We start from the raw sequence: 24097 nt of genomic DNA on the forward strand, positions 1-24097 counted from the left end.
CAGGCATGCCAAGGTTGGTACAGACAAGAATTCCACATAGCTGAGTGTTGCATTTCCAACAGCAGCCAGTCTGCTCAAGAAGCAGAGGAGTAATTTGAAATTCAACCTTTACCCATGGGGTCAACTTTTTTTTCCCAACTTTTCTGAAAGAAATCTTAAAGGACAAAGATAATGAATGCCTTTGCAACAAATGACTGGATTAGACAATTAGTGTCTGTCTCCACCCATGAGCAATTAAAACTTCATGTTCTATGTATAGAAAGCATTGCTATCCCATGTAGAGTGCTCATGGATATATAAATCATCCATATTCATGTTCTCATCTTTTAGAGTTCTGCTAATACTTATGCAGAATCAAGGTAAGTCAGTCATACTCATCTCTTTGTAAATCGTATGCTTCTTAGGGAATCAGAAACAAACATCCAAAGTAAGATTTTAATAGCATAATATTTTCAAAATTTGCTCTTTACCCTGGGAAATTGTACCAAGGCAGAGAGAGTTCAGAAACCACTGCACATACTAGGATAGAAAAAGACTGAATGCAAAGGGACCACAAGCAAAGTGGTTGTAGGCAAAGATTTCCTAGAACAGCAGCTTTCAGCAAAGTCTCACATGACAATGTGAATGTGCTCATCCCCTACAACTGTCTGCTGGGGATTTTTAAGTCTTTACCAAAGTACCATACAGTGATTGACCATAAAACCCAGTATAAGGCGAGACGGCGATACACCATTTTATTTGGTGGTAATTGTAGAACAAATGGTTTTCTACAAAAGCAGGCACCAAATTCTGGGAAAGTCTGGGCCTGGAATTTGCAGCTCAGTTATGGCTTAACTAATAATAGCTAACACAAGTGTAAAAGTCACATGAGAAACAGAGTTTCCTTCCCACAGTGCCACTGGTGAAGCATACAAAAGGAAAACCAAAAAAGTCTGAAAACTTCACACAAGTAAATTTTTTTCTTTGTACTGAATGGATACGCTGTACTCCCACTGCTTCACAAAGGAAGTTAAGAGCTTCTTTATATGTCGAGCCTACTCCGTTTTTCTCAACAAAATACAAATGAAATGGCCATGTCAATTATTAACTGATGACAACAGAGAGCTAGTCAGGTATTTCAAACACTTGTGTCTCTTCTTCCCACATGAATTCCTCAATAGTAAATGCAAACTAAGTCTTCTTACTACTTTCATCATTTAAATCCATAATTAGAGACTATTAAATAACTTGTTGAGAAGTAAAGGCTTTTTTACATTCCTTCCTCTCTCCTTTCTTTCCCTGGGAGAGCATTTGACCTGACTATCAGTGACAGGGTGACAGGGGGACTTCATGTTCTGAAAGGCACTTGGTGAATCTAGTCAGAGCCTTTTCCCCTCTTAACACCTTTTCAGTACCACAAGCTCACGTGGAAAATCATGCAATCCAGTGGAAACAGAGACACTAGGTATATAACGGGGAAATCTGAAAACAGACTAAAACTTTAGTCATGTTATGATGTTAACCATCATCTTATGTTGAAAATAAGCCTTGTTTATTATAAACGCTTTGGCCAGGCTGTCCTCCCCCATCTCCCTCCCATCCCCAAACTTCACCAACAAAGAGGTGAACAGGACACCACCACATGAATCCAGCACCATTGCTTGACAGCATGCTTGCTATTTACACATAAGTACAAACTTAACACTGCTTCAGTCCATTCACATCATTTAACTCAAATAAATTCTAAATTTGTCAAAGAATCTCTGCAAACCCAATGTAAACAATAAAAGTGAGATCATATAACTTAGTATCAGTGCAACTGAAAGATAATTGAGAATTATCATAGGAAAACCTGTCAAGATTAGAATTACCATAGTAAACTTTAAAATGGCAAACTTTTTGACAATTTTGAAAAATAATCCGTATGATCCTAAGTAAGCATGTACTTTTCTATTTACCTCAAAATTTAAATCCATAAATTCTAAACTTTCATCAGCTAAAAGGGCCATTTCAAATAGTATGGTAAAAGCACAGCATCTGACATAACACAAATTGGGGGAATCAAGTTTCCCACAGTGGAACAGGTAACACCACAGGAAATTACCTGCAAAAACATAAACCAGAATAATCTCTTTGGTTTGGATTTGGCTGAGCTTCACACATACACTGTTTATTCTGACTGCCATAAAAATGGACAAAAGCAGCACACACATTAGCAGCAGCTCCTGCTTAAAAACAAGAAGCACAGCACATTTTCCCCTCAGCCAGCTCCCCACTGAAAGTATTCCAGACTAAGCCACAAAAACTTAACAGTGAACTTTCAAATGACAGGACATCATGTGCTCCATCAGTCAAGTACTTACAAGGTTTCTTAAACAAATTGATCATGCCTACAATTTCAGACGAAGTCAGAGAAACTCCAGACTTGATCTTCTCTGAGGAAGAAACAAAAGCCATGAAATCACCAAAGAGAAGGGTTTGTTTGGCTTTTTTTTTTTTTTGTTGCTGCCTTTAAGAGAACTCTGAAGGACATATTGTAACGTGATAGGAAGCTTGTAGGAACAGCCTTAGAAATAAGGCTGGGCGTGTACTTCAGCACCCTGTTCTTAGCACTCTCCCTGGGGAAAATGCTAAGGGAGATGTTAACTAGTAAGAGTCAAAGTGATTTCAGATTGATAGCTAAGACCTCCCAGGTGATCTTACATTTGATATATTAGTTTATATAATTGCTTTTTGCTCAGTCTTCCCCAGCTACAAAGCCAAAAATAGCTTACTTGTCCCACAAGGGAAATAAGGTATCCTGGGGATACTGGGCAACCCCTTATAGGTGTTATGAATAACAGCAGTGGTTTTAAAAAAGTAAGAAAATTCCTGACATTATAGTATTATCCATGTTTTTACTTTTACAAGAACAATTTAATGTCAATAGCTACCATGAAATCAGGAGGCTGCATTTTCCAAGAAAATTTGTGCCAGACATTAGTATTTTCTGAAGCATCCTATAGTACCATGAAATGGAGACAAGCATTAAGCAGACTTTATTCACCATAAAAGAAGCAACAATGATGCAAATTCGTCTTAGAAAGCAATAAAATTTTGAATATAAAACCCCAAAAAGGCTTCATTATGAAGTTCTCAGTCAACACCAGTTGAGCCAAAGCCTACTACAGTACTTCTCTGTGCTCTGGATAAAACTTCCCATGGATCCAGTAGCTCCACTCGCAGAGGTGCCGGTCTTCTACAAAAACGCATTTGCAATAGGATTTAAGGGAAAATATACCCAGTAAAGATATGCTCTCAGATCTGTAGTTTGGCATACAAATGGAGGTCTAATTTTCAATTCTCTTGGGAACAATCATGCAGTAAAATCCACAACAGGAAATTAATGTTTTAATGATGTCTTTTCAATTCTTGCATGGTGTTTGTTCAAAATCATGTATTACAAGTTTTACCCAAAGACCAACAACAAGTGTTTATGCTTACGCTTTCACATCCTGATGGTGTTAAGACCAAAAAATGCTTCTCAGGAAATTCAAGATCTAGAGAAAGACTATACTTTCTCAATGTGAAACAAAACTTTATGGTTTTTATCCAGTTTCAACAGAGGTCCTTGGCATTTGCATATCAATTGCGGAGACTTTTTAAGTCAGAAGATAAAGCCTTTAACAAAGGAAAATTTTGATTAATCTGTTGTACATAGTGCATTTACTAATACCTGATTTCTCAAATCTCCCTCTGTCAAGTCAATTAAAAACATGTATCTGGAAAAACATTGAACAATCTTAGGCTGCTTAGCGACCCCTTCTTTCTAAGCACTGGAAATATAGACATACAGAATAATTTGCATAAAACACAGACCAATGGGATTGAACTGTAAATGAGAGAAGATAAAATAAAAAGCTTGAGAGTTATATCCCCCTGTTGCTTTCTCCACTGAGGCATCTCATGCCAATTTTTTTTTTGGGTAGATATATCAAGATTTATGTGTAATAATGACTTTAGCAACTTCTTTCTTTAGAGACATTTTATTTCACTAATGAAACATTCTCAGGAACCAAGAGAATCACTTCCACCCAACTTCATTTTAATTAAAAAGAGCTAAAAAAAAAAGAACAGGAAGATGAAACTACTTTGGTTTGACACAATGCATAGCTTTTTGACCCATCTATAAGGGCTGCTTACGCCACTCCAGCGGCTGACAGACTGAGATTCTCTGCAGTCAATAAATCACCTCACGCAGCCCCCTCAAGCCTTCCTCCCACAGCGCTGCACTAGATCTAGCATCCCTCAAAAAAAACCAGCAAGCCAGGATTAATTCAGACCATGAGAGCTTACAGAAGGGCTCAGGATCATCCGAAAGACTGCACAGGTACCTGAGCAGAAACTCTGTGGATCATAGCTGTGGTCACTTCCCTGAGCACATTCTGCAGCTGTTCAGGTCCTTTGCAGTCTTTTCACTTCAAACCCCATGACTGACTAAGATCCACCTTGAAACCAACAGATGGACATTACAATATTGAAAAGCATAGCTGTCAAGAGGTACCTCTTACAGGGATAACATAATCTACCATCAAAGTTGGAGATGCCTGAATGACCATGAAACAGCCTCCTAGGTGAAGACAATTAGTACCATTTAGTCACACAAGGTTATCAAAGGACTTTTCGTAGCAACAGCTGAGCAGCAGCATCACTCAGACAACAGACATGAAGATAAGTGGTGGACAATCTGGCAATGAAGAGGTAGAAACCACTCTCCCTATAACTTCCTAATATCAGCTTTATCTCAGTCACATCTGAACTGCCTGCCACCATTGCCATAGCCTTTCTCTGTTTAAGCAGGGTTGAAAATTGAAACACATGCTTTTGTTACATGTCAAAATATTAAATGAAAGAGGATTAAAAGGTGAAGTGACAAAATTAAACTCAATGCAAAGTTTAAAAACAAAAATAAAATGTTTTCCTTCAACTGGCTTACCTGCAAATAGGTCTTGATAGATGAAAAGTGTAATGCAGTAGGCATTTAAAAGGTCCTAGTTATTCCCCAAACAACTCCAGTTCAAGTAAAGCCCCTAAAACACACATGGTGTGTTTTGCTTTTACATTATCTTATGCAGATATTAATTACATAATTCACATACCTGAACTGGCAGAAATGCCATCCACTGATGCCAAACTAAAATTTTTGCCCCTCTGGCCAAAATTTCATTTGGAACTATTTTCAATGCAACAGGAAATGGAGGCAATGGAACTGCTAAAAACTTGTTATATGTAATTGTAGATAGGCAGGTTATTTATGCAAGTATAGATTTGGCATAGGCACTAGACCTTTAACTTAGGAAGCACACTTAGTCAGAAAACTTACCTGCTCAGTAAAAACCCCACAGATCACCAACTCACTCAGGTGCTCCAGAGCTAAATGCGATCAGTAGAGAATATTGAAGCTAGTACAAGAAACCAAGAGAGAGCAGCAGAAAATGAACCAGGCAAACACCACTGGAGCCAGGAAGTTTCTGATGAGTGGTTAAGGATACAAAAGATGGGATCCGTTATTTAGACAAGCATGTCCCACAGGAACAACTCAGGAGGTGATAGAGAGCTCTCAAGCAATGGAGTTGCAATCTTGTCTCTCATGTGTCCCTTAAATGCTGGAGGTCTAAATGGAAAAACTTTCAAGTTAGCATATAAAAATTGTCAATATATGGCATTTGCAACGGGATACGCAGTCATCCACCTTTAATCTGTCTCTTCAAAGAAATTCTACTCAGTATAACCACCAAGGCTGCCTGGAGACCACCAAGTGAACTTCGAGAAATACTTTTTTCTTTTCTTTGTGAGTGGACAGGTGCCTCATTTCCAGATAAGAGTCCCAACAGCACAGTCCTCAGTGACAGCAAAAGCAGAAATTGCTGAAGGGAGCAGCGTCTCCCTGGAGATATGCACCTCTGCCCCGGAACAAGCACTGACTGCAGAGTGCCAGTGCTCCCCAGGACATGCCCTTCTGAAGGCAGACAGGGAACGCCAATTTGCCGGAGTGTTCAACACAACACCTCTCTGAAGTTCTGACTGTGCAAGCAATGGCAAAATGATAATTTTTTAAAATGTCTTTAACAGAAGTCTTGATTGGAATGAAACATCTCTGGCATTAATCAACATCCTTGCATCAAAGTAAAATCTGGCAAGTATCGCTTCTTACTCTATTAAGCCACAAAACCTGTTTAATCTTGCTCTATTATTGTCTTATCTATGAGCAGCTAATTTCTGCCAGGTTGGCTCATCTAACCAACTTATGTTGCTATGATTCTGAAATTTAAAAAAAAAAATCTGTTACACAACCAGAGCAGAAATAAAAACACTTGAGCAGCTGAAAGAGCAGAGCTGAATAAGAAGTGCCACAAAAAAGGAACAGATTTAGGAATAATGAGGTCACCTCACACCTCAACACACATGAAGTTATTCTGTTCACTCAAATAACTTCACGTACGGTAATAGTCACAGCACAAAATACCACACCATTTTAAAGAGACAGAAGCATTTTCAATACTTTGGCTAATTAGAAAAAAAATTAACACAGAACAATACCATCATGTGTTCCCCTTCCAGCTTTCTCCTGGCTTTACAGATGAAGACAGAATTAAGCAGGGTGGAAAATGTTCCCTCCCTCCTCACCTTCTCTAAGTGAGAGACCCCTAATCTGGGCATGTGGTTGCAGCTCCACGGTATCAAGCAATAGTGGCATTTCTGGTGCATTAGAAGCATCTCGTGCCTGCTCAAGCAAGCACTCAGATGCTGCTCTGGTGGCAGCATGAAAGATCTCCTTCTCACCAGGTATTTTGGCTTTTCAGCCTATCTTATTCCAGGTACCTGCAGTTTGTTCTTTACTTAGCAAGGAAAAGACATAGTATTAGCTTCCCTCCAAACTGTCAAGTCAAACAAACCAAAATTCAGAGCCACGAGGTCTGGCAATGCCAGTGTTAAGGTTCCCTGGGAGTGGGGAGGAGGGGAGGACCAGTGGGAGGCAGGAAGGCAAATATATAGCTGTTCAAGTGACCGAAGATGAATGAACAACTGACAAGTAGACAAGAAAGGAAAATTATTAAACCAGTCTGACTCTTCATTGTATTGGTGATATCAGCACAGCCAAGAGCTGGGGGGGTTGTGTTGTTTTTTGGTTTTTTTGTGTTTTTTTTTTTTTTAAAAAGCAAACCTAGGGAGCATGATTTTTTCAAATAGAGAGGAGTGCAGCAGTCAATATCTAATAAAAGAAAGTTCTAGATGTCAAAGTTGTTCAAAAAGCATGACTGCCTACTGAGCTAAAGCATGATATTGCTATCCCTAAAAGGGAGTTGGTATCTAAGCAAATACAGGTTGGAATCACTGACTCATCCACCCTGGGCCTTTAAGGCAAACTGATGAAAAATGAAGGGCTGACAGAAGGAAAAGAGGGGGGAGGAAAATAAGGAAGCAGAGGGAATTTGAACAAGATTAGCTACGTGTGAATCCTAAATAAAGATTAAAATCAATGCCTAATGGATTTTGGGATTTCTGAAGTCAAGATAAAGAAATTGGGAGAAAACTGACAGTTCATAAGCTTCTATGATGACTTTTATTGGGACAACTTTCAGCAGTATTTTAACCTTTAAGAGTTACAATTGCATACTTCTTCCACACTTCTTAAAAACATAAGGAGAATCTGGCATTTAGTGCAGGCATCTAAAAATCACCATTCCCATTCCATAATTAGCTCAGCCACCTATTTTATTACAAACAGAAAGTCTTTCCCCAATTTCTACTGTTTATACATCCTGCTGCTGCCAACAGAGTCAAGTGCTCATAAGAAAGGTGAATAGCCTGGGTCTATTCTGTTGCACTTATATGATAAACATCATTGATGGAATGATCTTAAATGATCTTGTTCATCTAGCTTTTAGTTAGTTGATACAGATTAAAAATCTTTAAAGCCAGAGAAAACACTATGAACTTCTGCTTCTGTAACTAGTGCTCAACATAAGTCAGATTTCTTTGCAGATTAAGAGGCATTTCAGTCTTCTCAGGAAATGTTTTATACTTTTTAGAATTAAGATTTCTGTAAGAAAGTTCATTATGTCTTCATTCATATATATTCTTTCTCTCAATGGACTGAACTGTAGGCTTGTCCATTTACAACTTCATATAGACATCACAAAAGTTATATAAATTTCCTTTATGTATTTACTATGAATTACAAGTTATTAAGCTGTAGGTGATGAGGAGTGCCTTTCATTTTCATGTGACAATCTTTTAAAATTTACTTTCTGGTCTGTTAATTTTAAAGTTGCTGAGCCAGTTCCCTTGGAAAGGTGCTAGCTTCCATGATGGCAGGCCTATTTAATCACTTCAGCAGAAGTAAAATCATTGTTTACACTAATGATGTCTACAACTAAGACACCAACACCCCAACCGAAGGATTCAGTTTAATTTATTCTCAAGCAGCTTCCGGAACTGGAATCTAAAAGAATTTTGTTCTTTATGATCTTATTTTCCATAATTCCTTCCTATGTTTCTATCACTGGAGATTTCCTTATTGCAGTTTTCTTTTTATACCTTAACAGAGGAAATCCTGTAAGCTTGGGAATAGAAAAGATTATATTTTGAATCCTTAACGATAGTTTCAGTACTAAACTCTGATTTTTGCTGTGAGGCTGTAGAAGAATTAAAGGAGTAGGGTTGTTTAGGAGTCTCCAAGTGTTTTCTAGGACAAACTGTTGCCAGAGAAAGTTTAGATTCAGTATCAGGGAAAGTTCCTCAATAGAGTATATTAAACAACTGGACACATACAAGAAGTGCAAAAACTTAACAAGGTGCTCAGAAATATCATGAAATTAACAGTCTAACACTTAAAAGAGGGAAGACAAGACAAACTGAATACTTCTGTATTGCTTCTTAGAGACTTTCTAGGACTCTCTTATTCACCAAATACTAGAATTAACCTGAACATTTCTAACTAAATCAATTCCTGATGTAAAATCATCCTGTAACCTAGAATCCCTACACAAATATTTGGATAGTGTTAGACCAAGCAATCAGATCTGCTCCAGACCATGTAAGAAAGATACTGGGTGACCCATCGGCAGTAAGAAGGAACTGCAAGACCAGCCCTGTCAAATCTACATTTTTCAGACACAAGCAGATTCCTTGCAGTAATTTATGAGGAAATAATAAACTGAAAATGTGTTCTGTCTCTTTAATTTAGAATCGAAACCCCAGTTTATTTTTACAGTACCTGAATCGTCAGTAACCAGTACCTCGGAGTGAACATTTTGATTAGCATCACTTTCAGCTGCAGCCATGGTTTTTTGTGGGTAGGGTTTTTTTCGGGTTTGTTTGGGTTTGTTTTTTTTTCAAATGTTACTGAAACAAGAAGTATAGCACAACACATTTATATAACCACTGAGATTTTGAAATCAAACACGAGGTTAAACTTCCTTTATCTTTAGATCGTCATTAATGCCCTAAAATGTATTACATTTTAGGCTGATTTGGAACTACACAGTGGCACTATTGTAAAGGCACAACAGTCATTACATTAAAATGGAAATAACTAATAATATTGTATATTTATTTAATAAATGCTTTAAATAATATTTTCAGCACTTCTATTTAACACAATAAACAAATAGTGTCATACATACACACTAAATTAGACAGTTTACAGTGTTAAAGAGTATTATAGTAGAAGCACTGTATTAGCTATCTGCATGCTGCAGAAGCACAAGCAAATCTTTTACAGGATATTTTTTTCTTTTGACTACATTATCTAGTTGTATGTTTTCCATATTCTAAGTTTCACCAAGGAATAAACACCTAGATTTATGGGCTCAATAAAATAAAAAGGCTCAATAGGCACTTTTACTGCCTATGTTACATAGGAGCATTATAATGGTGCATTATGTCTTCCAGATCTAAAAATATGACAGCCATTAAAAATTACAGCATTTGTCTGTCTGTAAAACATACAGTTCAGATTAAAATAACAGCTTAAAAGTCCTTAAAGGGTTTTTCTAGACAATTTGCCTATGGGTCATATATTTTTCATACTCTTGCTTCATCTCCAGAACCATTCTTTATTTTTGGGAAGAAGTCTCACTTTTAGAGAATATGAAACCAAAGTGAAACACAAACCAGCACTATATGACATTGTTTTATCCTGAGTTTTATCAACAAAAATTAAAAATTAGTCACCTCAGTAGGATCCTGTGGTGGGAAATGTTATCCAACATCGGCAGGAGAGTTCAGCTCCCCTTTTTACTTACTGATAAAAATGATGGAGCTGAAGAAGGACCTCATCTTGAAGACACCTCTGCCTACTGCCAGTTCATGACATTACAGATCTCCAAGAAGCATTTTAAAAGCTGCCTAAGTTTCTGAGCTGCATTTCAGTTGAGAGACTCATTCAGGTGGAGTGGAGGAAGGTCACTGTCTTTGAATACACACCAGCTAGTCAGTCCATTGGCATAACTGAATTTAACATGCCATTTCATATCATAATTAGCTCTGATATCTATTTGGATGTCTTTTCTTTTTAGAATTTCCTGAAGAGCTTTACTTCTCTCCATCCTAGTCAGTCACTGAAGCCCAGGGTTATAGTGAGCTTTCAGCTCAAGGAAGCACTAAATCATATTAAAATTAAGCATTTGATTGTCTTTTCCTGAAATAGGGCTTCTAAGGTTATTTAGCCACAGCTGGATGCCTAAGGCAGGACATCACAAACAAAAATATTGCTTTAGCAAATTCAAATCAGGAGTTGTGTCAATTTTTCCTGTTCCAATCCTACAAACCTGAATTCCTAAATACTCTTAAGATTCAAATTCGAACTTCGAAACTGTAATGTAGGAGCAGCCATAAAAAAAATAACCATAGGGAACACTTTAATTCGCCCTGTTCTGAAAGTACTAGAAGAAGCATAAGTCACCTTCTGCCCTCAAATAATTTTGCCTACAGCACACTTCATTGATATTTTCACGGAATTCATCATGGAAGAAATAAAAAGAATGTAGCCTACGGAATTACTAAATCTGGATCAATTGTATAAACTCTTGTCATCAGTAGGACCACAAAAATAAAAATCAAAACAGAAACTAATCTAAATTTTGTAAACATGGCTCCTAGCCTTGTGAAAATATTGACGATACAGAAAATTCTGAACACGTTGAAAAAAATTCAAGAACCAGTCAAGTTTCATGGTTTGGACCCCGTTTTGAGACATAAGCAGCCCCAAAAATCTTTCTTGCAAAATTATCAAGACACATTTTTCCATACTGGGCAGCTTCCTGGGGAAACAGAGCAAATACAAAAGGTAACTAGTTCTGTTATATATTGGGAGACTTAAGGAACATGAAAACTGTGACATGACAACTTGTTTTGTTCTGTTGTTGTTTTATTTATAGTTGTCATGCCATTATTTCAAAGAGAGATGATCAACTATAATCCTGTTCTTCAGCATGCCAGTATTACCTTTCAAAGGAAATTTCTGTAGAAGGAGCTTGTACCTTTTGCTTCACTCTTTCCAGGCTCTCTGAAAGATCCCAAAATTGTTAGGTATAGCTTACACATTATAAGAGATCTATCTACTGCCCTCCCACTTCCCTGTCAATAATAGTTAAAAAAAGCCAAACCTCTGAACTTCCAAAAGCTTACAGGTTGCCAACCTGGTAAATCTTAGGCACGGATCTCACGACTCTTAGTAAGAGAAGGACTAAGTGCCTAAACTCTAAGCTGGTAACCTCCAATTCCCTACATGATGGCCACACAGAGAAATACACACAACCAGGAGATTCCCCAAATGATATATAAAACAAGTGTTTGGTATTTACAGTTTAGTTTTCAGATCATCAAAATCTTTAGCATTTTTACAGTAATTATTGCCCCATGACAATCAGCACATGGATGTAACCACCCCAGGTTTCAACTCCTGCTGCAACGTTCTGCAGACAGTGTGATATTCTGAACTAATTCATTAATTGCATATCAGAAAATACTTTCCATTGCACTGAAAACATGATTTCAGATTGCTGCGACTCTCAGGTTTTGTTTGTTTGGTTTTGTTTGTTCTACTTCAATCATGGAGGAGACAAAGACGTTGGTTCTTTCTAAGTACTACAGTGGGGAGGGCCGCACAGTGGACAGACATAGCTGTGGGAAGGATAGGTGAGTTTTTTAGTAGAGTTTTCCACATGGTGCAAGGATGGAGCTATGCAGCTGAGCTCTACTACCGACCCCAGGTCCCAGCCCAGCATAGCCAGAGGCACCAAGTGAACACACCACAGACGGAATAAGCAGTTTTCTCTGGTGTGTGGGGTCACTCCCTCACTGGACTAGAATGAGGACACGACATTGTTCTGCACAAAAGCAAGCTAAGGCTGAGTTGCCTAAGAGCATGAAATCAGAGCCCGTTTACAGTGAAAGACTTCCTGGCTGTTTTTGTGATATTAAATTTGAGAAGACTTCCAATTCACCCACATTACTATGTAGAGGGTTAAAAAATCAAGGGCCTTTTCACATTGCCAGTTATTCTAATTGTCACTAAAATTCATTGCAAGAGTAATCTAAAAATCTAGAAAATTAATCATGAACAAATGCTACAATATAATGTTGACTAAACCAAGGTCTCTGTCCATCTTCTTCATTAAAATAGGAAATAGATTATTCTCATAGCTAGTTACTGAACAGTGACTTATTTCAGAAAATCCTTGCTGTTCGTACTTCCTCTGTGGTGACTTGAAAGAACACAATCAAATGTATCCATAGTCATCAGTTACTGTAAGAAAGAAATCTGAATTGGATATGCATAAAGAACAGGAGAAGCAAAATCAAGAAAACAGGAAATTACAGAATAAAGGGGGGAAATCAGATTTGGATGACACAAATGAAATAAAAAGAAAACTTTAATAGCATATAAGATAAAAAAGGGTTTCCTCTTCTTCCACTTTTTTAAGAATGAAAACAAAAAGTGTTCTTTAAAGGAAAACTGAAGTCTTGGGGGAAGCAGGGTAGGGTCACCAATAAAAGCCACAAGCATTTTAACCTAGAAAATGTGAAATGGTAGAATCAACTATAAAAAAATCTTGTATGTATTAGAAAAAAACCCCAAAATATTAGACTTCAATAACCTTGTTCAAAAATAGACTAACGCTACACTTACAAATGATTTACAACAAAAAGAATCTTATGGATTAAGCAAAATATCTACTCATAGTGCAAATTTTTTTCTAAAAAAGTTTTGGACTCATTTCTGCAGTAAAAAGCAGAATATTCTAACAACAGGATATGTGGGTGGGTTATGAAAGAACACTGGGTACACTGTCAGAAAAGCAACCTAGCTTTAAATCTCTGGGAAGAAACATTATATGCAAATTCTAGATATACAGATGTATATCTTGCATATTTTACTTATGAAATTTGTATTAGTCAGTCTGGAGATGATCACACCTGACCACTGTCCTAGAGTGCTCTTTGAATATTTGTATTTTAAGCCAATGGGTATTGCATTTTACGTGGCAAAGTGTAAGATGTTCCATTTGATAAGTGCCATATTGCTTGCTCAAACTAAGTCTGTTCAAAGGAAACAGAAGATAGTTCAGAGTCCGTAATCCTCACACACAAATGGCATGGAAATATGAGGTTAGAGAGCAGGTAGGAAGCATCCTGCATTCACAGAGCATTTTCCATTGGTGGTGGCACATTTCTTATTTTCCTGCTTTGAAGAAATACGAACATATCCCACCTGTAATACATTAACAGACACCATCTCACAAAGAGGTATTTCACAAACACCTGTGTACCTTCAGCTGAGGTGTAGTAGGTTTTTATGGCAGAAAAATGTCAAAATTACTATGACCATCTCAAGAAAACAGAACCTTTGTTTCTTATAAGTAAGCCAATATATTTCAGCTGATCATTTCAGAAGAGTTTTTAATGATATCTGCTGGTCGTTTATTCTCTTGCCACATAACACACCAGCCAAATGTACATTTTGGCAAGACAGTCACAAGTAAGGCAGGACTTTTAGGTAACCAATAGTCTTTGTGAATTTACAGGGTGTTATGGGTTAGACAGGACAGATTCTCTAAAACCACAAAAATAACTTCAAATAACAGAATCATACTGTTTTGTGCAAAAGCAAAGACAATGTTTTTACATTAGATAGACACCAAACCCAGATTTACAGAAATGTGGTGTAGAGTGTTTGCAAATGACATCACTGATGAACACGTTTGCCCTAGAACCACATTGCAGAATGGCTGCTATAGAAAGAAGTTATTACCTATTGTTTGGAATTCCAACACTCTTCCCAGAACAAGAAAAGAAAAAGGGGGGGGGGGGGGGGGAGAAAAAGAGAATCTGAATAGGAAAAAACCTCTGCTGCTGTTATTCCACTTTGAGAATGCACAGTAAAGTATGTTTTAACAGTTTTCAGCTTCTTCCAATACCTTTTAGAACTGAAATGTCAAAGGAAGCAGAGTTGTAAATATTTTACAAATAACCAGTCAATCCAAAACCTGGCAGAAAGGAAAATAGTGCAGATCTGTTCTGATAAAAGCATAAATGGTAGACTACTACTTAGCATCAACTCCCAGAGGCAACATTCTACAAACATGCTGTGTATATGTCTTGGCAAAATGAGAGTTGTGTGGTATACCAGAGACTACATAAATCTTTGCATTGCTAAAAATAACTTCAGTGCTTGAAATGAAAGATAATATTTGCTGTTTTTCATAGCATTTGTTTTCTTTTTTCCAAAAGACACACAAAAGCTACAAAGCAAATAGTTTTAAGCTCAGAAACACAAGAATTGCATTCTTTCTTCAATAAAAAAGTATCTTTTTTTCTAAGTTAGAACATGCAGGGTAAATAAATACTTCAGTGTTCAATTATTATCTAAATATTCACTTCTGCGTTCAACTTAATGAATTGTTAAATGAAGACAACACTTATGGTGTTAAAGGATTAGCAGAAAAACCTCTCCTTACCTTTTTTTAAGCTGAGGTGTGGTATTCTCTACTTTCACACAGTCTTGCACTCTCTCTGAAATGGGTATTTTTCTTTAATATAAGAGATCAGAAGTCAGGATACGCTGCTAGGGACCGGTGGTTAACATTCTTTTCCCGAACTGTCTAGGTAAAAGTGGAATAGAAAGAATTTTAGTTCAACTTTTCTAAGCTAGCCTAGGAGTGGGATTTTTTTGTTTTCACTCTTTTGAAGGGTGCTTATAAGCTGAACAGTTCCTGTCTGCCACATCTCTTGTAAATGGTTTGAGATGCTTGCAGTCTAAAAAAAAAATAAGGAAGAAAGAAAAAAAAAAGATATTGCAACCTGAGAAATTTTCATTAGCTTTGGACTTCCCTCTGAGACTTTCATACAAAATGGTCTTTCTTTCCTCGTTCTAACTAGAGAAATAGCAACACTTTCTTATTTTTCCTTCCAAACACTCACGTCCTGCAGTTCTAAATCAATTATATCTCAAGAAAAATATATCACTGGCTTTACTGTAGTTTGGCTGAAATAAAAATGTAGTATTTTCATTTCTCAAAATGAAAAACTAATAACTTCTAAAAGTTAAAAGGTCACTTTGTCATATCTTTGATTTTCCTTCTATTAGAATGCACAAAAGTGAGTTTTAACTATTTTCCTGGCAAAAAACATTAAATGCCTTTGTTTAATAAAAAAAAAATCTACTGCCAAAACCTGAAATTATGGTAATCTGTTTGAATACACTGCAAAACAGAAAAAATTTAAACAGACGAAAACAACTTGCAAAATTAAACAAAGCAACCATTTTTCTTCTGGTTTTACTAGTTTTACGTTTTACCTTGAAAAATTTAACTGTAATTTTGGAATTTTGATCTTGCACAATTCAAAATGTACCTCAAAAGTTTTATGCTCATTTTAGGGCTTGCTGTGCTTCATTTTGCATTGAACTAGAAGTAAGTATCAAACAGGAATTTTGTAGCATCTAATCTATTCCCACACTCTAGCAGTTATTAAATAGTATTTGGTATATTCATTTATCCTTACATCTTCAGGCACTACAAATAAGAGTATTTTGTTGGAACAATGTAATTAGTTTATTGGTTAAATCATGCTCCATTTGACAAGACAAGGATAAGCGCATGTTTGACTCTTGATAATCAAACAGAACAGCTTGCGGGCATTAAATAATGGGGTTATTAGCCCCAGTATTCAGCTTCTCCTGAAGTTCATGGGCTAGGTGTTGGTGGGCACTCTCAGGCTGACAGAACAGATGATGTAGATCTGTGGTTTTCCTAGCAAAGGCACCTGAACAAGGCAGTCTGTCTAAACTGAGAAATTAGCACTCAGTTGACTCTGCACCACTCATAACATTCAGAATGTCTTGAAGGTGTGAGTGAGAGATGAAAAAGTGGTATGAAAAAATCCTGAGCTTGTTAGGTCAATTCTAAAAAAAAAAAAAGGTACTCCTAATTCATATGACAAAATGTGATGGTCTCGAACAACTAGTACTTGAGTCTAAATGGCAACTCCAGGTGTCAGAAATCTCATATATTCTCATCAACCTCAAATCTAATTTTCACATGTAGACTCAGCACTACCCTCTTGTTTCTGGGCATAAGATGCAGCATTGACAATAGCGTGTGCTATAGTCTGAGCATGGAAAGTTTGTGGCCTGCATCAGGATATCAGGTCAATGTTGTTCTAGCACAACAGGCAGGAATGTATTCGCTTTTTCACCAGAAAAATTTTCCACAAAATCAATTGTAATCAATTGCCAGTGCAAAGATCTCTGTTAATTCACAGCTGTAAATCCTGCATGCAACCAAAATCCCTCTCCAACACAGACTCTCTGATTTCCTGTCCTGCAGACATCATGCTGTTAACTGGCAGAGCAGAGAACATCTCTTAGTGTGCTAATGTCACATATTTCACTGCCCTTTCTGCACCTGAGTGACTTATGCTAATGGCCATGGCACTGCAGACACCAGGAGTTCACTGCACCTGCAATAAGGAGCCTGCTGTAACTGAGAGACTTCAGGTCTGTCGTCTTGTCTGCATACCAAGGTATGCAGCACATCTACCAGCCCATTATGGAGAGTCAGTTTTCATTCTTCTGGGTGAGGTTTTGAAGCATGGCAGCAATGGGTCAACTTCTGAATTATTTTATTACTCTTGAAAATCAAAATTCAAAGCACTTTGAGCTCCTGAGTGTAATACAGACCTTCACTGTTCAAGGTGCGAGAAAAGAAAACTTAAAGCACAGACAGTGTTAACCACTAAGCTCAAGATGCATCAAGGAGATATGCCCTGGGAATAATAAGCAAAGAGAAAAGGTCTTCCTTCTCGGGGAAGACACGGAGACAGATGGATAGGGAAATACTTCAGTGAAAAGGAAATTCTTGCAGACAGGCCAGCATGGAATATTTGGATCTTGAAAGATCATGTCAGGAAGTTATTCTATTTTGTACCCTTCCAACACAGCCATCAAATGCAATACAGAATCAGAAATACATATTTCCAACACAGAAAACTAAGCAGACACATACTCTGCATACACTCAGGGAAAATTACTACATCCCACAGTAATAAGTAACTGACAGAAGCAATGATGCCAGGCCCATGAAATTCTGACCAGAATAGAAATCAGGAAATAAAAAGTTGCTTCAGTTTTTCAAGTGTTTTTTTGGATACAGACCTTTCTATTCTGCGTTTTATTTTTTCACATCTACCTTTTATCTCATAGTAATAGTACAAAATTTTAGAACAGAGATAGGCCACTATAAAGCAGGTCACTGAAAATACCTACCATAATGCTAGACTTACAAGTGGTAAACTGATCAACTGGTCTATTTTCAGCACCTCAGACAATAGTTGTTCTTGTACATAGTCCACATGGTTGTTATTGCGTCACACAACACAAAACTAGCAGGCAATTAAGCATGACAAACTATCAAATATTTGTCCACTAAAGGACCCTGCTATACCTTCTCTCCCTGTTTATTAAGTCCCTGTTCTTCTAAATGCATGTTTCAACCTTTCGGGATAGTTGCCTAACACTACAAAAGGAAATATGCTGTTCAGCATATCACAGATAAATATAAGCAACATTACTCACAGAATACTTCTTCTTTTATGCAGAGAAAACTCCTGATTTAAAGAAAAAATAAATTATCATCTGACAGAGAAAGCCAACATCAACAACTCCTGAAAAAAGCAAAAGAGTGTAGGGATATCTGTCAGTTAAAATACCGAAAGGTGTGACTCAGTGTTTTGTACCATGAGCAAGAAGATAAACCCTCTATGACTTAAATGGTTTCTTTAGAACCTCGTAGATCACTCTGCATTAGAAACAGAGTTAACACATTTCAAAATGTGATCCTCAGATTAATTTTGATAACATCTATAATACATTTGGTACACATATAAAAATAAGTGGAATATCAATCAAAAACTAAATCTTTTCCAGACTACTTACCGATAAAAGTTTGCAACAAGTAGTTACCTATGAGTCATAAAATCACAGAATGGTTTGCATTGGAAAGGACTTTAAAGATCATCTAGTTCCAACGCCCCTGCCATGGGCAGGGACCAGTTTCACTAGACCAGGTTACTCAGAGCTCCATCCAACCTGACCTTAAACACTTCTAGGGATGGAGCATCCACAACTTCTCTGGGCAACCTGTTTCAATGCCTCACCACACTCACAGTGAAAAATTTCTTCCTAATATCTAATCAAAACCTACCCTCTTTCATCTTACACCCATTCCCTCTTGTCCTGTCACTACATACCCTTGTAAAAAGTCCCTCTCCAGCTCTCCTGTAGGCCCTCTTTAGGTACTGGAAGGCTGCTCTAAAGTCTCCCTGGAGCCTTCTCTTCTCCAGGCTTAATAGCCCCAACTCTCTCATCCTGTCTTCATAAGAGAGGTGCTCCTATGAAGCAGGAAAATTAGTACTATTCAGTAAAACATTTTTGGCACAGTCAGTCTTCGGAAAGTAGTTAGTATAAGTTGTTTTGCTAGTGAGTTATAGTATATTTTGATACCAAGGTTTAGTTTTAAATTAAATCCAAACCCAAAAGAACGCTGATGCACTTCTTCGGTGGCCAATAAATCCTTTCTTTCTCTGTACCAGATACTGAGTTTTTTCTGTGTTATACATCATACAAATCCATTACTTTGGATTATTTTCTCTGATAATGCATCATATAGTATCCACAACTGCTCAAAGCTAAGAAAATAATCTCCAGAGATCATATCAGATCAGATATTTTATCACGGTGCCAAACTTGAGTTTGACTCTCTAGCCCCTGCAGGGAGCATAATCCCCAAACATCCACATGTGTATGAGCACACACTCACACACAGAGCCTTAGAATAGCAGATTAAGTTTATATAACATTACTTCCTTCCCAGAGGTTTGGACCATTCAAGGGGAACAAATCCCCTCACTGCAAGGGAGGATTGCCAGGACTCATTAAGAGAAAAAGAACTATGCTATCAGATATGATCTGGCCTGCCCTTTCCTAGACACATTTCTTTATCTAAATGCATATTGGAGTGAATTTTATTTCAAAATGGGCTACCGTAACACTAATAAGTGTACATCTCCTATCCATCCACCCAAATGAAGTGAGCAAATAATTTCTTACTCTATATGCAGAAAAGAGTACCCAAACACAGTGGGCAAATAGTGTTCTCACTCCTCAGCCAAAATTAAATTCTGTTACGTTTTCTTGAGAAATAAGTAAAAATCTAAACATTTAGAACTAGCAATTAAAAGAACTGCAAATAACAGAAAATGTAGAAATCATTCTTAATAAATAATATCTCATAATGTAGCACAGGAATCCTAGGATAAGGAAAACTTTGGTAAATTAGCACACCTATTAACATTGACATATATTCTGCCCCAAAACTCTAGGATATCACAAAATGTCACTTAATTCATAAAGCTGCTTGGTGCTTCATGGAAAAACAAGCAGTAAAAATGTTCAGCTCCTAGTTTTCAGAGGTAGGAGTGGCAGAGGTAGGAGTAAAGACTTCTCCCAGGAGATTTCCTTATACTGTTATTTTCAGCAATGCCTTGCAAGGAATCCTCTTCTGAGGTGTAAACCCAAGTTAGAAAATGAAGAAAAAAAAATTTGTTGCATGCAAGGGCATGCAAGGGCATGCAATAAGGTAGAAAGATGTAAAGGGTGCAGAGAAGGCCACACTCTTCCCAGTGACACCACAAGGGGTAACGGGTCAACACTGAAACTCAGGAGGTTCCCTCTGAACATCAGTAAACATTTTTAACTGTAAGAGTGACTAAGCACTGACACAGGTTGCCCAGAGAGGTTGTGGATTTGTGGTGGGTTGACCTTGGCTGGACACCAGGTGCCCACCCAGCCGCTCTATCACTCCCTTTCCCAGCCGGACAGGGGAGAGAGTAAGATGGAAACAACCCATGGGTTGGGATAAGGCAGTTTATTAAAGCAAAAACAAAGCAAAAGCAAAGCAAAGCTTGGGCATGCAAAAGCGAAGTGAAAGATAGCAGGGTTTATTCTCTGCTTCCCGTGAAGCAGGGCTTCAGTACGTGTGACGGTTCCTCAGCAGGCAGCCGCTGGAGACAATGAGTGCCCGCCCTCCTGCTCCTTGCCTCAGCTTTTGTATCTGAGCTGACATCTATGGTATGGGATATCCCTCAGGTTAGTTTGGGTCAGCTGGCCTACTTGTGTCCCCTCCCAGGATCTTGCCCTCGATTGAGGAAGGAATGTCACAGCGTTGGTGCTGTGCTCAGCAGTAGCCAAAACATGGGTGTGTTATCAACACCCTTCTAGCTACCAATGCAAAGCACAGCACTGTGAGGGCTACTATGGGGAAATGAACTCCAGCTCAGCCAGACCCAATAAAGGAGTCTACATCCTTTGGAGGTATTCAGAACCCAAATGGACTGAGTCCTGGACAACGAGATCTAGGTGACTGTGCTTTAGCAGGTGGGTTGGATGAGATGGCCTCCAGAGGTGCCTCCCAACCTCAGCCAGTCTGTGATTCTGTGAAAACAGGCGGGAAAAAATAGAAAAGTAATTGCCATAATTAGGAAACAAACAATTAAAACTTTTTTTTTTTTTTAAATACAACCCTAGTTATCACAAGCCAAACAACAGCATGAGTAAATAGGATAAAACTGGATTAACAGACCTGCAGAACAATTGCTGTTGACGTTGTAATTTCCCTGGGTCATGCTGACACCATTAAAAAGTCATTTCTCCAGTCAAAGTTATATAGATAAAATCCAAATGCATGCAAAAGACTTAGTAAGAAGAAAGCTTTGATCTCCCAAACTACAAGGTAGGAATATTTTCCTCAGAAAAACCTGCCAGATCTTAATGTGAAAAATGTAGATTTTGCAGGGCCAACCACCCCCTGCCCTGCAGCTGTGTCCCTTGTTCACCTCTGCACTCCCTCTCTTCCCTCCAGCACAGCCAGAGGTAGCAAAGGTAATTATATTTGCATAGGTCAGCGGCAAAGCTGCATTAAAAGACACTGGGAGACATACAGATGGGTAAATGAGACTGTTTAACCTGCATAATATTACTGCTGATGAGGAATGGAAAAGGGAAAACTCACTTGGTCTCAGGGGAGCTTGACAGCATTGCAGTAGGAAGATGGGAGTATTTTTGCAATGCACTAGTGCACCACCGTCCTGCAGCACAGCCAGAGCATGCTGTAGTTTTACCTTCACTTATGTTGAACAGCAACTAAATCAAACTAAAACTGTAGTCCTCCCTGTGTTGTAAGGTGTTAAGAGAGAACTTCTCTATCAGACTATTCAATCCAGCTCTCCAGTCATGCTCGGTTAACCTCAACCTGCCCTAGCCACAGGAAGCTTTGCCCAGGTGTGAATCAAAGTACGTTACTGCAGTTTAGTTATACTTACTAAACTTACATTGCAGTTTAGTACATGTTATTGCAGTTTAGTTATACTTACACTGGCAGAATAGAAGTGTAAAATGCCAAGGAATAAATGGGAACCCAACTTCTCTCTGTACTTTGGTTTCTTTTCCACACACTTTATATGTGTGCCTTAAGAAGACTTTTTTTTTCTTTTAAAAAATAATGTGATGTTCTTTCTCAAGTACCACAAACATCTTCAATTAGAAATGCTTCTAATATACTCTAAAAGATTAAAATGTGAAATATTACAATTTCTTCATTTCACTAACAAAATATATGTTTTTGCTTCTCTGTTTACTATGCCAAGTATAACCTCTAACACCCAGGGAAAAAAAAATGATAAGGCAGGTCATCAACCATTGCAAGATTATTTTATGATGGCATAATCCTCTGGTTACTTTCTGTTCACTAAAAGTGCAATTAAAACCAGTGTTCTATGGTTATGTGCCATTCCTGACTATATAACCACACTATTTCCGAGCACAGCTAGAAAAATTATCTACAATATTATGTGACCAGTTGCCATTCCCTTTACTTGATCTCAGTTGAATTCTGTGCTACAGGCTGACTTAAATGAGGCTCTAAAGTTGTTTGTGGAGTAGGACGAGTAAAAGTTTGAAAAAACCAAAAAACCTCTGTCAAAAGAACTTCAAAGAAAAAGAAAAAAGGGGACAAAAAGCCTGAGAAACTCCTATTTGAGGAATATCATATCACAAAGTGCACAGACAGCACAAGCCTTATTGAATAATGATGCCTAACTCTAGTGTATATCCAAGTAAGGAGAGGAAAGAGATTTTCTTGTACCAGCTCCTCAGTCTGCGGAGAAGTCAGTAATAGTTTGTTTCAGGTACTCGCTCATGCAGAGATAAATTTGCCAGCTGCCTTGGAAGCTCTCTGAAGAAAGGCACTATATAAACATAAATCATTAATGAAGCCAGTGACCTCATCCTTGGGTAACTAGAGAAGCATAAAACCAACATGCTGTAGAGGTAGAAAGTTTTCTAGTCAGCAGTGCCACGCACCAGCGGGCAGTAAACACAAGAGCATCCATCTTGATGCCATAGCAGATTCCTTTTGACAGGTTTTGTGTTTTTATCTCAACCACCACAGGTCATAGGTGGCAAAAAGCAGAAGCTTCTGAAGACAAATGAGGTCATAGTTCAATAATTAAGAGGGGGAACCCTGCCTAATCTTTTCACCTCGTCCAAGGCTTTCCTGAAGTGAAACATTTAACAGATGTAAAATATATTTTGTTAACTTTAAGAACATGAGAAGAGTCATTGTGCCAAGGTCCAACCTGTGGCATGCAGCAACACCCTGGGGAAGATGGGGACCAAATATGTAAAAAGAAACTCGGCTTCAGTAACCACCCAGCTCTTTCAGCCTCACAGGGTGACAGAAACTACCCCCCATATGCAATGCAGTGGGAGCAATCCAGCTTTTTGGGGCTCTATCTTTCTCAGCCCAGCTCCTTCACCTTTCAGTGCCTATGACTGCAGCTGCTCCAGCCAAGCTCAATCCCTGTCCCATGGGCATGGCAGCAGCATGGAAGTCACAGGAGACAAAGGCTGCCAACAAAAAGGCAGGACAAAGGGCAGCTGCTGGCACGAGGTCAGACAAGAAAAAGGCTTTTGCACAAGGGTGAAGCTGCTACTACGTGATGTAATGAGTGACCATAGATCCAGAGTACCCAGATCCAAGTCCTGTGAGCTCCAGGTTGTGACATTTGACAGGGACTTTCACAGTCCATAGAATAAAAAATTCAGTTACTCCAAATTTTCCCAATAATTACAGGTGTCTTAATGGCATCATGAGGACAGCAGTCCTTCAAAGAGAATTTAAATGAGACAGGATGATGACCGCAAGACCTTTTAAGGAGGCTGTTTGACATACAAACATCACCACGGAGGGAAAACAAAAAAATGAAAAACTTGCAGTGGAGAAAAAAAAAAAAAGAAAGAGTTTGTCCTCTGTCAGAGAAGATGTTGTCTCTGGTAAATTTAGCCAAATGAACCCATGCCTCACTGTATGTTTCTTTGGGTCCAGCAGCTTTGTAACTGACATGTTATTTTTTTTTTCTTTTCCAAAGAGATAAATTACAGAGGGAGCATTTCACTGGCATCTTCATCCTGCTAACACGGCAAGAGAACTCAGCTGAGTGTCATGCCAGCTGCATG

At 38.1% G+C, this 24097-nt stretch overlaps 1 protein-coding gene across 4 annotated transcripts in view; it reads right to left on the minus strand.

Annotated features, from left to right (window-relative positions):
* CRACD (capping protein inhibiting regulator of actin dynamics) overlaps positions 1-24097 on the minus strand; it is a 125158-nt gene that overhangs the window by 48555 nt on the left and 52506 nt on the right. The window contains exons 2-4 of one of the 4 annotated variants that reach the window (XM_064652811.1): positions 14985-15128; positions 4955-5420; positions 2343-2414 (exon numbers count right to left, since the gene is read on the minus strand). In XM_064652811.1, coding sequence (XP_064508881.1) covers positions 2343-2367 — 25 coding nt within the window. In that variant the 5' untranslated portion in view covers positions 2368-2414; positions 4955-5420; positions 14985-15128. Of the gene's footprint in view, positions 1-2342; positions 2901-4954; positions 5421-14984; positions 15129-24097 lie in introns of those variants that run through there. The other 3 variants (XM_064652810.1, XM_064652812.1, XM_064652808.1) reach the window with 3 other exon arrangements.

This window comes from Pseudopipra pipra, chromosome 4, assembly GCF_036250125.1.
Source record: "Pseudopipra pipra isolate bDixPip1 chromosome 4, bDixPip1.hap1, whole genome shotgun sequence".
Taxonomy (NCBI): domain Eukaryota; kingdom Metazoa; phylum Chordata; class Aves; order Passeriformes; family Pipridae; genus Pseudopipra; species Pseudopipra pipra.